We start from the raw sequence: 13,954 nt of genomic DNA, 5'->3' as shown, positions 1-13,954 counted from the left end.
TATGTAGTGATTTTGTACTTATATTTAAATGTACATCTGGTGGAAGTACCCAACAAAGATACCCAAGAACAGTGCTTTGCAAGGCAATCCCGGCTGGCGGGTTACCTGGTTTGTGTCTTACTGTTCTGGCCCTTTTCTATTGGACTGAATGTAAGCTTTCACGTTGGTACAGACTGCCAAACTCAGGTGACCTGCTCCTCTGATTTCAACAGTTTCCCTGACTTCTTTCTCAGCATAAGGTGGTAAATCCTTCATTTTGAAACCTGAGTCAAATGCATACAGCCGGTCTCACTTATAAGTCTGTTAGATGTGCACACTTTGTGCCCCTTCGCTCAGCTCCGCCAGGGCTTCACATTAAAAAACGGAAGTGATTTGCCAATAGAGAATTGAGGCCAAAACAAAAAAAAAACCACCCAACTACAGTTGCCTTCAAGTGGACTCTAGAACAGCCCTCTAGGACACAATGGAATCGCTTCCTGGTATCCCCACAGCTGTCGTCCTTGTGGAGGCAGACACCACTTCGGACTCTTGAGGAGTGGTTGGTGTTTGCAAACTGCCGCCAGCCACGTGCCCACTGTGCTACCAGGATGGAGGCAGAGAGGGGACAGTTTAGCAGAGTAAATAGTGTTTGATCTGAGGGTGCTGGCCGTGTGTGTAGAGTGAACCTGGTGGAAAATGGTATTTGCCATGAATAAGCATAGTGAAGATAAGCAGGAACTTTGTCCATCAATAACAGTATGAAGCTATAGCAGAGTCTAGGATGAGAATAAGAGACTGTGAAGCTTCTTCTATGACCCGGAACTCCTCCCAGCTTTGAAGCAGAGACACCGGAAAGAAAACTGGTGTTTCATTGACCACGCAAAGGCAGTCCACTGTGTGGCTTATAACAAACTACGGATCGCCTGAAGAGGCCTGGGAACTTCAGAACGCTTCATGGATCAAGAGGCAGTTGTGCAAATGGAACAAGGAACTACTGCATGCTTTAAACTCGGGAAAGGTGTACGGCAGGGTTGTGTCCTCTCATGATACTTATTCAATCTGTATGCTGAACAAATCACCAGAGAAGCTGTATTATTTGAAGAAGACTGCAACATCAGTAGTGGCACCTGTAATAAACAGATGATCCAATCTGGCTTGCTCAAAGTAGGAGGAATTGAAACACTTGCTCATGAAGATAAAAAATTGTTATCTTCAGTGTGGATTACAACTCAATGTAAAGAAAACCAAAATCCTCACAACTGGACCAATAGGTAACCTCATGATAAGTGCAGAAAAGATTGAAGTTGTCAAGGATTTCATCTTGCTTGGATCCACAATCAGTGCCCTTGGAAGGGCAAGTAAGAGATGACATAATGTATTGCATTGAGGAAATCTGCTCACAAGACCTCTTTGAAGTATGGAAAAGCAAAGATATTATTTTGAGGGCTAAGGTGGGCTGACCCAATCCATATGGCATTTTCAGTTGCCTTCTATGCATTTGAAATTTGGACATTTAATAAGTAAGACCGAAGAAAAATTTATGTATTTGATTTATGGTGTTAATGAAGACTATTGAAAGGACCATGGACTGCCAAAAGAACAAACACTCTGTCTTGAAAGAAGTACAGCCAAAATGCTCTTTAGGGGAAAGGATGGCAAGACTTCATCTCACATACTTTGGACATGTTGTCAGGAGACAGACCTGGAGAAGGACATCTCGCTTGGTCAAGTAGAAGGGCAGTGAAAGATGAAGGCCCTTGATGAGACGGATTAGCATAGTGGCTGCAAAAATGCACTCAGACCTAGGAAAGGTTGTGAGGAGGCGCAGGCCCGGGCAGTGGTTTGTTCTGGTGTACGTAGGGATGCTAGGAGTTGGCACGGACTCAGCTGCACCTATGCCTTCCTTTTCGTCCTAGGCACCCTGGGTCTCAGCCATTTGGATCGGCCCCGATGGCCCCTGCGCTCAATCAGCCAGCTGTGCTCCAGCCCTATGGCCCTCCCCCAACAAGTTCACAGGTGTCTGCTCAGCTGGCAGGAATGCAGATCAGTGGTGCTACAGCCTCAGCTCCTTCCCATACAGGGCTGGGCTATGGTGAGTAGTAGTTGTGACCACAGAGATGTTTACAGAGCCACCTGCTCTGAGGCGTATCCCTGACTCTTATTTTATATGTCTCTGAGCCCCAGAGGATGGAATCATCATAGCTAGCTGCGCCTCTGGTTTGGAAAGGGAAGTGATTTACTGAACAAAGAGGCAGCACGACTAGGATTCTGACTGTACCTCTTTTACTCCTCAGGCTCACCGACATCAGGAAGTTTCCCTAACTCGGGACTGTATGGCTCTTATCCTCAGGGCCAGGTTCCTCCCCTTAGTCTGGCCCAGGGTCATCCTGGGGCGCAGCCTCCCCAGCGATCTGCCCCACCTCAGGCTTCCAGCTTCACGCCTCCAGCTTCAGGAGGTCCTCGGATGCCTTCAATGACTGGGCCACTCCTGCCTGGACAGGGCTTTGGGGGGCCCTCTATGAGCCAGCCCAATCATGTGTCCTCACCTCCTCCTCAAGCTCTGCCTCCTGGCACCCAGATGACTGGGCCTCCAGGACCACCACCCTCTATGCATTCCTCTCAGCCAGGATATCAGCTGCAACAAAATGGTGAGTCTTTTCCAAGGTTTGTTCAGGTAGTCACATGATATTTTGTTTGTTGTTTGGAAAGTTTGTTTAGTGGTATAGTAGATGGATAGCTTCAGGGTATTATTATTAGTGGGATGTGGGGTTAATAAGGGGCCTTGATAGTGCTTTGAGTGAGGAGCTGGACTGTTAATCACAAGGTCAGTGGTTCAAAGCCCCTACCTGCTCCTTGGGAAAAAGATGAAGTCATCCGCTCCCATATAGATTTCTTATGTAGGATCTGGGGAATCCTGTATAGGGTCATTACAAATCGGATTTGACTTGATGGCAGTGAGTTAGTGTTTTGGCTTTGGGTTCATGAGACTTAGCTAGTGTGGTCTTTCACCAGTATTATCGTAACTCATAATTCTGTATTGCAGGAGTCTAGTCATTTCCCTGAGGCTTTCAGAGGATATAAGGAAAGATTTTGTTTCCTTGTCTCGCAGGTTCCTTTGGATCAGTCCGGGGCCCTCAGCCCAATTATGGAAGTCCCTATCCTGGAGCGCCCACCTTTGGCAGCCAGCCAGGGCCTCCCCAGTCACTGCCTCCAAAGCGCCTGGATCCTGATGCTATCCCCAGCCCCGTAAGTGGATTTTTATGTGGTCCTGGGGAAGGGGCAGGTGAATAGGACAACCTAGGAGGACTATTTGCATAGCATTTCCTGATTATTTTCCTTTTTCGTTCATCTTTTTATAAGACATAGAACCTAAATGTAATTTCTGACTCTTTGAACTGGAACTTAAGACCCTAGGAGTATTTGGGGACGTATTTTATTCCATAACTGGGCAGGAAAGGAAGGGAAGCTCAGAGTGATCACCATTGTCAGTAGTTCTGGGCTGAATGTTGCATTTTACCACGATTGGCCACCTCTGCCCTTCTATGGAATAGTAGCGGTCCAAGTCTTGTCCCTTGTAGACCTGGTAGGATAGTATTCTTCCTAATGGTTAGAATAGGCGAGAATTATTCTCTGGTGTAAATTTCTCTCTGCCTTTCCTTGGAAGTTGATACATTTGGTTATCCTCTTTCGGTGTGAATGGGGAATTGATCTACAGTTTATAAGGGCAGTGTGTGTCTGTACTTCCAATGGGGAAGCTGCTTCTCCCAGGAAGAGGGAGACTCTCGCCCTGAGTATCATTAGGATTTAGACACTTGTTGTTGTACTCAGAATAGAGGGGGGCTGTACACCTACGGAGGGGCTACTGTATAGTTTTGTCTGCAAACATTTGCTGTGTCAGTTGCCTCACCATGCTTAGCCATTGTCATATTTCATTCTGTTCTCTTCCCTTTTCCTTTGGGAAACACATGGTGAGGGCATCTGTTACCTAGGGAGAACTCAGAAAGATTACGTAAGCTGTCCCCACCTTCCTCTCCCCGCCCTTCAGTCCGTGACAAGGAGAATGTGGCTGGGTGTGAGGGAGGCTTCTCAGTTCATAGAGGGGGAGATTTGGCCTTTTTGAGGGACTGTCCCTCTGCTTTCTCTTAAGGCTTCTCCAATTCAGCCCCTCTTGATGTGATCCCTGCTTGCTTCCTGTTTCCTCCCTTTCCTTATCTTTCTACATCATAGTCGGAGCCATCACAGCCTCTGGGTTGGGCCACAAAGGGTTGGAATTTCAGATCTAGAAGGACCTGCTTTCAGTAATATGAGCTGGCTCCAGCTGTTCCTGTCTAACCCATGAGGGTTGAGAGAAGTTAACATCTGCTTCTTGTTCTTTTGTCTCCCTCCCTGTATTCCCCTGCTGCCTTTTTATTAAAACACTAAAAGCAACTCAATGAGCTGCCTCCTCAGCAGAAAACCAGGCACAGAATAGATCCTGATGCCATTCCTAGTCCAGTAAGTGCAGGGGGTGGGAGTGGGGTGGGGTGTGCGTGCCATCCCTGTGTCAGTGTCACCCATGCATGCCTGTGACTTCATCACCTCACCCACCATGTCCATCTTTCTGTCTTCTTTCCTTTGCTCTCCAGAGCCTTGCTTTGTCAAGCTAGAAGGATATGCACGTCCCAAGTCACCATGTAATGAAGAGGTAGCAAGGTGTCAGTTGGTGGTTCAAGTATGGGTTGGTATATGAGATCAGATTTGAGGGTTTATTTTAGCATTAAAAAAAATCATTTTCCTGTGAATTAGGGTGGGGTTAACATATTGGATCATCATTTTGGCATCTACAACTTAACCAACTTAACAAACCTTCCAAAGGCCTGCCCTCCATCTTCTCTCTCCTGTTTACCCTTTTTTCTTTTCAAAGTTTTATTGGCATGAAATTCACGTGGCGTGCAGTTCAGTAGTTCAGTCACACGAAGAAGAGCTGTGTAGTCCTCACCAGTCAGTTTCAGAGCATTTTCTTCTTCCTTGTGCTCACTGCTATTAGCTCCCACTTCCCCCAGTCTCCCCTGACATACCCCCAAGTAACCACTAATTCACTTATTCTTTCTACAGATTTACCTATCCTGGATTTCATATTCAGAAAAACACGCCCAAAACTAACAACAATAACAAAGTAAAGCAGAAAAACCCCAACTGTAAATAAAGAAAAAAATATTAAAAACTAGAACAAATTTTAAAATGGGTCAAACCTAACTGCTACAATAATCCACTTTTAACTGCACTCTGCAAGATACCAAGACTGTTCACATCCCTGGACAAAGGGTTTCCCCCCCCCCCACTTTTTTTCCTTTTAAAAATAATTTTATTGGGGCCTCATACAACTCTTATCACAATTCATACATGCTTGTGTCAAAGACATTTGTAAATTTGTTGCCATCATCATTCTCAAAACATTTTCTTTCTACTTGAGCTCTTGGTATCAGCTCCTCATTTTTCCCCTCTACCCCCAACCTCCCTCCCTCATGAACCCTTGATAATTTATAAATTATTATTTTGTCATGTTTTACACTGTCTGACGTCTCCCTTCACCCACTTTCCTGTTGCCCATTCCCCAGGGAGCGGGTCATATGTAGATCCTTGTGATGGGTTCCCCCTTTCTCCCCTACCTTCCCCTTCCCCTTCTGGTATTGCTACCCTCATTATTGGTCCCGAGGGGTTTATCGGACAGAGGGGTTTCACTGGAGACTTAATCCATGTGCATTTCCCTTGCACCTTTTTTAAAAACTGAAACAACTTTAAAATGGGTCAAAAGGAAAATTTAATGATAAGAGGCTGCATTTTAACTGCATTGTAACTGCCATAATCGACTTTACAATGCTTTCTGCCTGATGAAGAAAGTATTCATATCCCTTGACTATAGTCAGAGGGGATGCACTAGAGACTTAATTCATGTAAGGACCCCACAGATAGATTTTGGGCTTCCACCGTCATCCAAGCTTTCTGCATAGCAGGTAGTCACAATTTTAAGTTCTGATACCATTCCCTCCTTTGGATTTGGATTTTATTATATACAGTCCTTGGATCACACAGGCTGGCGTGCTTCTTCCATGTGGACTTAGTTGATACCTCACTGAGATGACTGCTTGTTTGAAGACAAAACCTTTAAGATCCCAGATGCTGGCACCATTTAGTTTCCTCACCACTACCTTTGCTATAGCACCAGTAATAATGAGATCAGATTTTAAGGGGGAGGGCCAAGTGGCATGTTAAATTTTGGTTTGGGACATGCTGGCTTTTCCAGGAGCCTGCAAATGACTTGGGATGTAATAGCACAAACTGAGCAGTCAATAGATCTTTCCACTTTGTGTTTGATATGTCCACAGCTTGTTGTGAAGAGACCTGTGGGTAGGTGGCTACCAATGTACATGTTCACGGTGTCCCAAACTGGCATTTTTTACAGGAAGAGGGACTGCTAGTTTGGGAACGTGTAGGCCATTCTCTCACTTGAGAGTCTTTCGGACTCTATATTTGTATGCTTCAACCTTTCCTGCTGTGAGATAGTAGTGTCCCCCTTTCCTTCCTTTGCTCTTACTAAAGTAACCAACCCAAAGTCACAAGGGTTTGATCAACAGCTTTATAGTTTTGTTTTTTCTGTTTACATTTTTCACTGTTAAGGTGTAGAATTGGGCTACATAGATTGGGTACTTAGGCCCTTCCCACATACATAAATATAGATGCTTACCTGAAAAGAAGGCAGCACCTTCTCTTCACCTTTCCTGATCATTTCTGGTTGTTTTATCCTCCCCTCACCCTGTCCCTTGTACTTACTTTCATTGAGTGTAGATTCATTTCAGGGAGATCCATTTTTACATGGTTACTGTTAGCTGCTTTCCTGCTGTGAATCAGAATGTGTCTTTGGGAGCAGGGTGGCAGTGGCCAGTGCGGGTGGGGACTGGAATCTGCTCCTGTTGAGAAGATCATGATTAGAGCTGGAGCTCTCCTGGAGTGGGCGCCTAAGGCCGTGATCGCCATTCACGGGGCTGGGGGCTGGTTCATAGAGCAAGTCCACACTCAGTGTTGCCTGCGCAGCCTGTGCTCCTGGCTCAGGCATCTTCGCACTTTCTGTGAGCTCCAGAAGGAAAGCAGGCGGTGCATGTGATGCCCCTTGTCAAATCTCAGGCTCTTTCTTACTCCTGGCACGTGGCCCCTCCTTTTCTTCTCTCCGCTCACTCGCTTCCCTCCTTCCCTGCAGATTCAGGTCATTGAGGACGACAGGAACAATCGTGGTTCAGAGCCATTTGTTACCGGAGCTCGGGGCCAGGTGCCACCCCTAGTCACCACCAACTTCCAGGTGAAAGACCAAGGTAAGAAGGGCGTCCACATGGACTTTGGAGGCTTTTCCTGCAAGAATATCAGCTGTTGATGGGCCTTTCACCAGTTTTTAATCAGACACCAATGCTTCATTGGTCTCTGAGGGAATGGATGGTACCATCTGTTCTAGCATTTGTTGGAGCAATGGGGTGGATCAGCAGTGGAGAGCTGGCTGATGTCGGTAGTAGGGGATTCTGTCATCTGACTCGGGTTTTCTACCTTTTCCTTCAGGGAATGCAAGTCCCCGGTACATCCGATGCACATCCTATAATATTCCTTGCACATCTGACATGGCTAAGCAGGCTCAGGTGCCCCTGGCGGCCATCATCAAGCCTTTGGCAAGGCTGCCTCCAGAGGAGGTGAGTCAGGAGGGGGCCTAGAGCCTGATGGAAGGGAGAGATGGAAGGGAAATAGGTTTCTTATTAGACGTGACTCTGGCTGTCACAATGGAAGAAGTCTTCGTTGGGTAAGAAGGGAAGGGTAGCGTCAGGAGTTTTCTATCCCAGGACCCGTGTCTGGAGAGGATAATCAAAGAGAGACGAAAGCTAAAGCCCCAGGTATTGCTGGGAGCAATGGCAGAGCCCAATCTGTAAGGAATGAGACAGTGGGCATGTAGGAGTTTCTCACAGCATGATTATCCAGATGATTAGAAAGGCATTCTGTTTTTGCTTATATGCTGCCCTAGCATCCAGGTAGGTTAGGGATGTTATGTAAGAAAAAAAGATGAGAACCTGTTCGTTTTTCCCTCTGCCAACTATTGTCTAAAATCCACCTGAAAACCCAAGCAGCAGCTCATGCTCATGCCTGTCTTATCTGACTTAGGATGGGAGTCTGTGACGGAAAACTCGACTCACCTTGCGTCACACTTCCATCTTTTGCATTTTATTTTCTCTTTCTCTCTTACTGGTTCTCAGTGGAGATGATCGGACACTTGGCTACTGCTCTCTTCTCTGTAGGGTGACATATACCTCGGGCATCAGTTGGTACCATGGAAACCCAAGGGTGAGGGAGGACAAAGGTCACTTAGATCTGTGGCTGGGAAGGGAGGAGTCCAGATCGCGAGGGCAAGAGGGAAGGGATTTAGAGAAAGGGCCAGAAACCATAATCTTAGGTAATCTTTGGCTTTCTTTCCATATGTTCATGGCAGCCCCTGGCATAGTGTGGCCAACTTCATGGTCCCACTTTTCTTTTAAGGAGTAGTACAATTCTGAGGATGGGGACTAGGGAGAGGGAGTTTTAGAATTTGGTCTCAGGGATACTTTCCTGACCAGTCCCCTCATTACTTGCCCTCACTGGAGCCTGCACGCCCCGCCCCCTTCCTACCCCAGGCAGAGTATCTGAGTCATGCCCCTTCTCCCTCCAGGCGTTCCTTCCCAGCTGTTGCCACACGCTTGCACTCACTGTGGCTTTCCCTCCATGTCTGAGCCCCTCCCCCTTTGCTTCTTAGGCTTCACCATATGTTGTGGATCATGGAGAATCTGGCCCTTTGCGATGCAATCGCTGCAAAGCATACATGTGCCCCTTCATGCAGTTCATTGAGGGAGGGAGGCGCTTCCAGTGCTGCTTTTGCAGTTGTGTCAATGATGGTATGTTCAAGGAAGCTGGGGTTAGGGAGATTGGGGTGGCAGGGGTGGGGGTGGGGGCTTGTTTAGATCTTCATTGTTCTCTTTTTAGTTAGATAAATGAGGGTTTGCTTTTCAAGAATTGGGGATGTAGGGCACACGTGGAAAGTGAAGGCAATGGAGTCAGCACAGCCAAGTTCTGACTGAACTAAATTGGCATTTGAGTAACACACTGCCATACTTCCCACAGTCCCTCCCCAGTATTTTCAACATCTGGATCATACCGGCAAACGTGTGGATGCTTATGACCGTCCTGAGCTCTCTCTGGGTTCATATGAATTCCTGGCCACTGTAGATTACTGCAAGGTGAGGGGGACATAGCGTGGGGAGGAGGAGTGGGTGGAGGTCAATGAGACAGCTGAAACGTGCTGTTTTCATTTCCTTCCCTTCATCCCTTGGAGGCTGATTTCTTTCTAGTTTGTTGAGAGCTCTACCAATACCCGCTTCTTCCAACATTTCCTTCCTTGCAGAATAACAAATTCCCCAGCCCTCCTGCCTTCATCTTCATGATTGATGTCTCCTACAATGCCATCAGGAGTGGTCTTGTGCGGCTCCTCTGTGAGGAGCTCAAGTCACTGTTAGACTTTTTACCTAGGTGAGATTTGGGAGCTGAGGTGATTCCTTTGGATAATGATGGGCTGGCTGGGTTGACCAAGAAAATGGGGTCTGATGTCCTGAAGTTGGGGGGTGCTGGGAAAGATGGCAAAGCTGGGTAACAATGTCATCTTTACAGAGAAGGCAGCGCAGAAGAGTCTGCGATCCGTGTGGGCTTTGTCACCTACAATAAGGTGCTCCACTTCTACAATGTGAAGAGCTCATTGGCTCAGCCACAGATGATGGTTGTATCTGATGTGGCTGACATGTTCGTGCCACTGCTAGATGGCTTCCTGGTCAATGTCAATGAATCCCGGACAGTCATTACCAGGTAACAGATGAATTGGGAGTTTTAGCAAAGAGGAGGTGGAGTGGGTGCAACCTTAGAAGGCTAGGGAATTGAACAGGACCAGCAGATGGGCAAAAACTGAGGCTCAGGGGTTGCAGAGTCTGGGGGCCAAGTGACTCTTGAGAAAGTTTAAATGGGAGGAATGTGAACTGTAGACAGCAATTTTGATCGCCTCTCAACACTTATCTCTTCAGTTTATTGGACCAGATTCCAGAAATGTTTGCAGACACAAGGGAGACGGAGACAGTATTTGCCCCAGTGATCCAGGCTGGGATGGAGGCTCTGAAGGTAAGGCTGGAGTACCCGGCAGTCACCCCGCCTCACTTTTCTCAGACCATGTGACCCCTTGGGGTACAGTCCCAGTTTCTGCAGTGCTGACTGTCCATTGAACCAGCCTTTCTGACAGAGTGGGCTCCAAATACATGAGGAGGGAAGGATGGATGAAGTGCAAATGCATACAGCATAGGAGCCGTGGTGTCACCGTGGTTAAGCACACGGCCGCTACCTGGAGGACGGCTGCTGTGAACGCACCCAGCAGCTGTCGGAGGAGGATGTGGCAGTTGCCTTCCATAGATTACGGCGTCGGCAAACCCGAGGGGCACTTCTCCACGATGGCGGTGGGCTGAGTTAAGGGAAGAATGAACAAGTACTCTTCTTTCTAGGCTGCGGAATGTGCAGGGAAGCTCTTTCTGTTCCATACATCTCTGCCCATTGCAGAGGCACCGGGAAAACTGAAGAACAGGGATGACAGGAAGTTAATCAACACCGACAAGGAGAAGGTATGGGATTGAAAAGAGCACAAGTCCGCTACAGAGGAAGGCGACAACTCTTCACAAGGTCATACCCTTGCCTTTATTGAGGGAAATGGGGTCCAGATACCCTGCCATTTCACACCTCACACCTGTTTAACCCATGTCCTTCCCAAAGCTCTTGGTAAGCCATTTAAACTCCTTGGAGGCAGTGCTGAATTCCTACAAGTATCTAAATGCCACGTAGTTTTTATAGTTGGCTCTCCTTGTATCCATGGGTTTCACATGGATGGAATCATCCGACTGCAAATTGAAGACAGTTGGGGAGGAGGTGGTAAGCAGTAAGTAATCAAAGGAACTAAGAGAAAGTGTGAAGTGCTGTTTATATAGCATTGCAGTATTCGTTAATAAAAGTAACCTAGAGGTGATTTAAAGTATACAGAAGAATGTGAGTAGGTTTCATGCAAACACAACCCCGTTTCACATAAGGGACTTGAGCGCCTGCAGATTTGGGTATTTGCTGAGGGGTCCCGGGACACCCCCCACTCAGATACCCAGGGAAAACTGTATACAGTTCTCACGTAGAGTAGAGCTATTCGGGTCTTTTCTTTTTACTCCTCCTAGACGCTGTTCCAGCCTCAGACAAGTGCCTATCAGACACTGGCCAAAGAGTGTGTGGCTCAAGGCTGCTGTGTAGACCTCTTCCTCTTCCCCAACCAGTACGTGGATGTGGCCACGCTCTCTGTGGTACCTCAGCTCACTGGAGGCTCTGTCTACAAATACGCTTGCTTTCAGGTATGGCATGGGACTTTGGGTGGCAGGTGGCAGCAGAGCTGGAAATGCTTGCAGCCATGTGGGGTGACTGTATCTGTCAGGTAGGAATAGTCTGAGGTAGACTGCTTCGTGTAAAGAAGGGAGCCCCGAAAGTGTAGGAGTTAAGAGCATGGAACTTAAGAATCAGTCCTGAACTGATATTTATCGTTTACTAGTGATACGACTTGGGAGAAATTATTTAATTAACTATTTCATTATCTGTAAAGTTTTCATAATCTCGTATTAAGATTGGTGATCAGAATCAAATAAGATCTTGTAAATCACTTGGTGTCACACCTGGTGCGTGTCCAGTGCTTCAAAAGCTGTCCTCATTAGCATCATTAGCCATCTTCACTGTTATTGTCACTACTACTAAGCAGACTTGTAGAGTGGAGGGGGTGCCGAGAGATGAGAGATTGTCTGTTGCGATGCGACTCTGGGCCTGCAGGTGGAGAACGATCAGGAACGGTTCCTGAGTGACCTGTGTCGGGATGTGCAGAAGGTTGTTGGCTTTGATGCTGTGATGCGGGTCCGAACAAGCACTGGTCAGTCCTGTTTGGAGAAGAGCAGGTGGGGTGGTGGTGAGGGGGCTTAAATATAGGAGGGAACCACATGGCACCTGCCACACTTTTGAGCCTTGACCCTGTCTATGTGGCCTCAGGTATTCGTGCTGTAGATTTCTTTGGGGCTTTCTACATGAGCAACACAACAGATGTGGAGCTAGCTGGACTGGATGTGGACAAGACTGTGACTGTTGAGTTCAAGCACGATGACCGGCTTAATGAGGAGAGCGGAGCCCTCCTTCAGGTGGCAAGCGGAGGCAGGGCCCAGGGAGGTGGGGGGGGGGGTGTCAAGTGTTATTTCTGATTAGAAATGGACTGCAGGAAAGGGAGTGGGGTGGGTAGAGAGGGCTGGAGAAGAGAGGGCTCCCGTCTCCCTCTAATTTAACGGTATCACAAAGGAGCGGTTTTTCAGAGCTCCCCTCTTCCTCCCTTGTCCTAGTGTGCCCTGCTTTACACCAGCTGTGCAGGGCAGCGTCGACTCCGTATCCACAACCTGGCCTTGAACTGCTGTACTCAACTGGCTGACCTGTATCGGAACTGTGAGACTGACACGCTCATCAACTACATGGCCAAGTTTGGTGAGGGAGAGGCAGAGAGGGGTGGGTTGGGACAAAGGTCCAGGATGACTAACGGATCAACATTTCGGGACAAGGGGGATGGCAGGAAGTTGACCTGTGTGATCTCTCCCCTCCAGCATACCGGGGGGTCCTGAACAGCCCTGTGAAGACTGTTCGTGATACGCTCATTACCCAGTGTGCCCAAATCCTGGCCTGTTACCGAAAGAACTGTGCCAGCCCTTCCTCTGCCGGGCAGGTGGGGCAAGCATGGAGGAGGGGCTGCAGGGAAAGATTTTGCATGTAGGAGGGAGGTCTCACAATCCTTGACTTTATTTTGATCAATTTCTCAGTTGATCCTTCCTGAGTGCATGAAGCTACTCCCAGTTTACCTGAACTGTGTGTTGAAGAGTGATGTCCTGCAGCCTGGCGCTGAAGTCACCACTGATGACCGGGCCTACGTCCGACAGCTGGTTACCTCCATGGACGTCGCTGAGACCAATGTCTTTTTCTACCCTCGGCTCCTCCCGTTGGTACGATTGAGAGTTGTAGTGTGAGACATTGCATGAGAAAAGGGGCACCTTAGAAGTTCAGGAATAGGAGAAGGACATGCATTATCTGATACAGTTTCATACTGAGACAACTACTAAGACCCTAGAAGGGAAGAGTGGTCTCTAGGGACTTTGTTTTCTGGGAATAAAAAAAACAAGACTCGGTTTTTGCTTTTTTATTTTCTCCTGGTGGAGGCAGACTTGGGGTCTTTCGTAATCCTTTGTCCTTTCCTTTTGTCTAGACTAAATCTTCTATTGAGAATACTACAGAGCCACCAGCAGTTCGTGCATCTGAAGAGCGTCTAAGCAGTGGAGATATTTATTTGCTGGAGAATGGCCTCAACCTTTTCCTCTGGGTGGGAGCCAGCGTCCAGCAGGGTGTTGTCCAGAACCTCTTCAACGTATCCTCCTTCAGTCATATCACCAGTGGCTTGGTGAGGGCAGAGAGTCAAGGAGACTGTATTTGAAAGGGCATGTTGTGATATGAGGGAGCCAGTAAAGCCAGCGTGGTACTCCCTTTAAGTAGCAGGGAGTATAATTTGGGGTGGGGGTCCTGGGAGGGTAGGAGGGCGCTGTATTCCCTGACAAGTTATGTAAATAAGTGCTGCTTCATCTTATGTGACTCAGGGTACCTTACCCAGGGATAAATGAATTTTGTGTTCCAGAGTGTTCTGCCAGTTCTGGATAATCCACTATCTAAGAAAGTGCGAGGCCTCATCGATAACTTACGGGTGCAGCGATCGCGGTACATGAAGGTAACACTAATCCTCAACCCTGGATTTCAATCTTGTCAGGTCTTCCACTGGAAGTGGGTTGGGGAGGGACTG

General features: G+C 47.6%; 1 protein-coding gene across 3 annotated transcripts in view; it reads left to right on the top strand.

The window, feature by feature from the left end:
• Positions 1-13,954, top strand: part of SEC24C (SEC24 homolog C, COPII component) — a 29,058-nt gene that overhangs the window by 13,791 nt on the left and 1,313 nt on the right. For all 3 annotated transcript variants that reach the window (XM_075533605.1, XM_075533607.1, XM_075533606.1), the window contains exons 4-22: positions 1,896-2,071; positions 2,274-2,627; positions 3,089-3,225; positions 7,214-7,325; positions 7,564-7,691; positions 8,780-8,918; positions 9,145-9,260; positions 9,425-9,549; positions 9,688-9,879; positions 10,092-10,185; positions 10,560-10,676; positions 11,271-11,441; positions 11,908-12,004; positions 12,121-12,266; positions 12,462-12,600; positions 12,717-12,835; positions 12,930-13,109; positions 13,370-13,561; positions 13,793-13,882. In XM_075533605.1, the coding sequence (XP_075389720.1) occupies positions 1,896-2,071; positions 2,274-2,627; positions 3,089-3,225; positions 7,214-7,325; positions 7,564-7,691; positions 8,780-8,918; positions 9,145-9,260; positions 9,425-9,549; positions 9,688-9,879; positions 10,092-10,185; positions 10,560-10,676; positions 11,271-11,441; positions 11,908-12,004; positions 12,121-12,266; positions 12,462-12,600; positions 12,717-12,835; positions 12,930-13,109; positions 13,370-13,561; positions 13,793-13,882 (2,824 nt within the window). The remainder of the gene's footprint in view (positions 1-1,895; positions 2,072-2,273; positions 2,628-3,088; positions 3,226-7,213; positions 7,326-7,563; positions 7,692-8,779; positions 8,919-9,144; positions 9,261-9,424; positions 9,550-9,687; positions 9,880-10,091; positions 10,186-10,559; positions 10,677-11,270; positions 11,442-11,907; positions 12,005-12,120; positions 12,267-12,461; positions 12,601-12,716; positions 12,836-12,929; positions 13,110-13,369; positions 13,562-13,792; positions 13,883-13,954) is intronic.

The sequence above is a fragment of the Tenrec ecaudatus genome, chromosome 16 (genome assembly GCF_050624435.1).
Source record: "Tenrec ecaudatus isolate mTenEca1 chromosome 16, mTenEca1.hap1, whole genome shotgun sequence".
NCBI classification, from domain to species: domain Eukaryota; kingdom Metazoa; phylum Chordata; class Mammalia; order Afrosoricida; family Tenrecidae; genus Tenrec; species Tenrec ecaudatus.
Note: the sequence above shows the minus strand (reverse complement) of the source record. Positions and strands in the feature narration are given on the sequence as shown.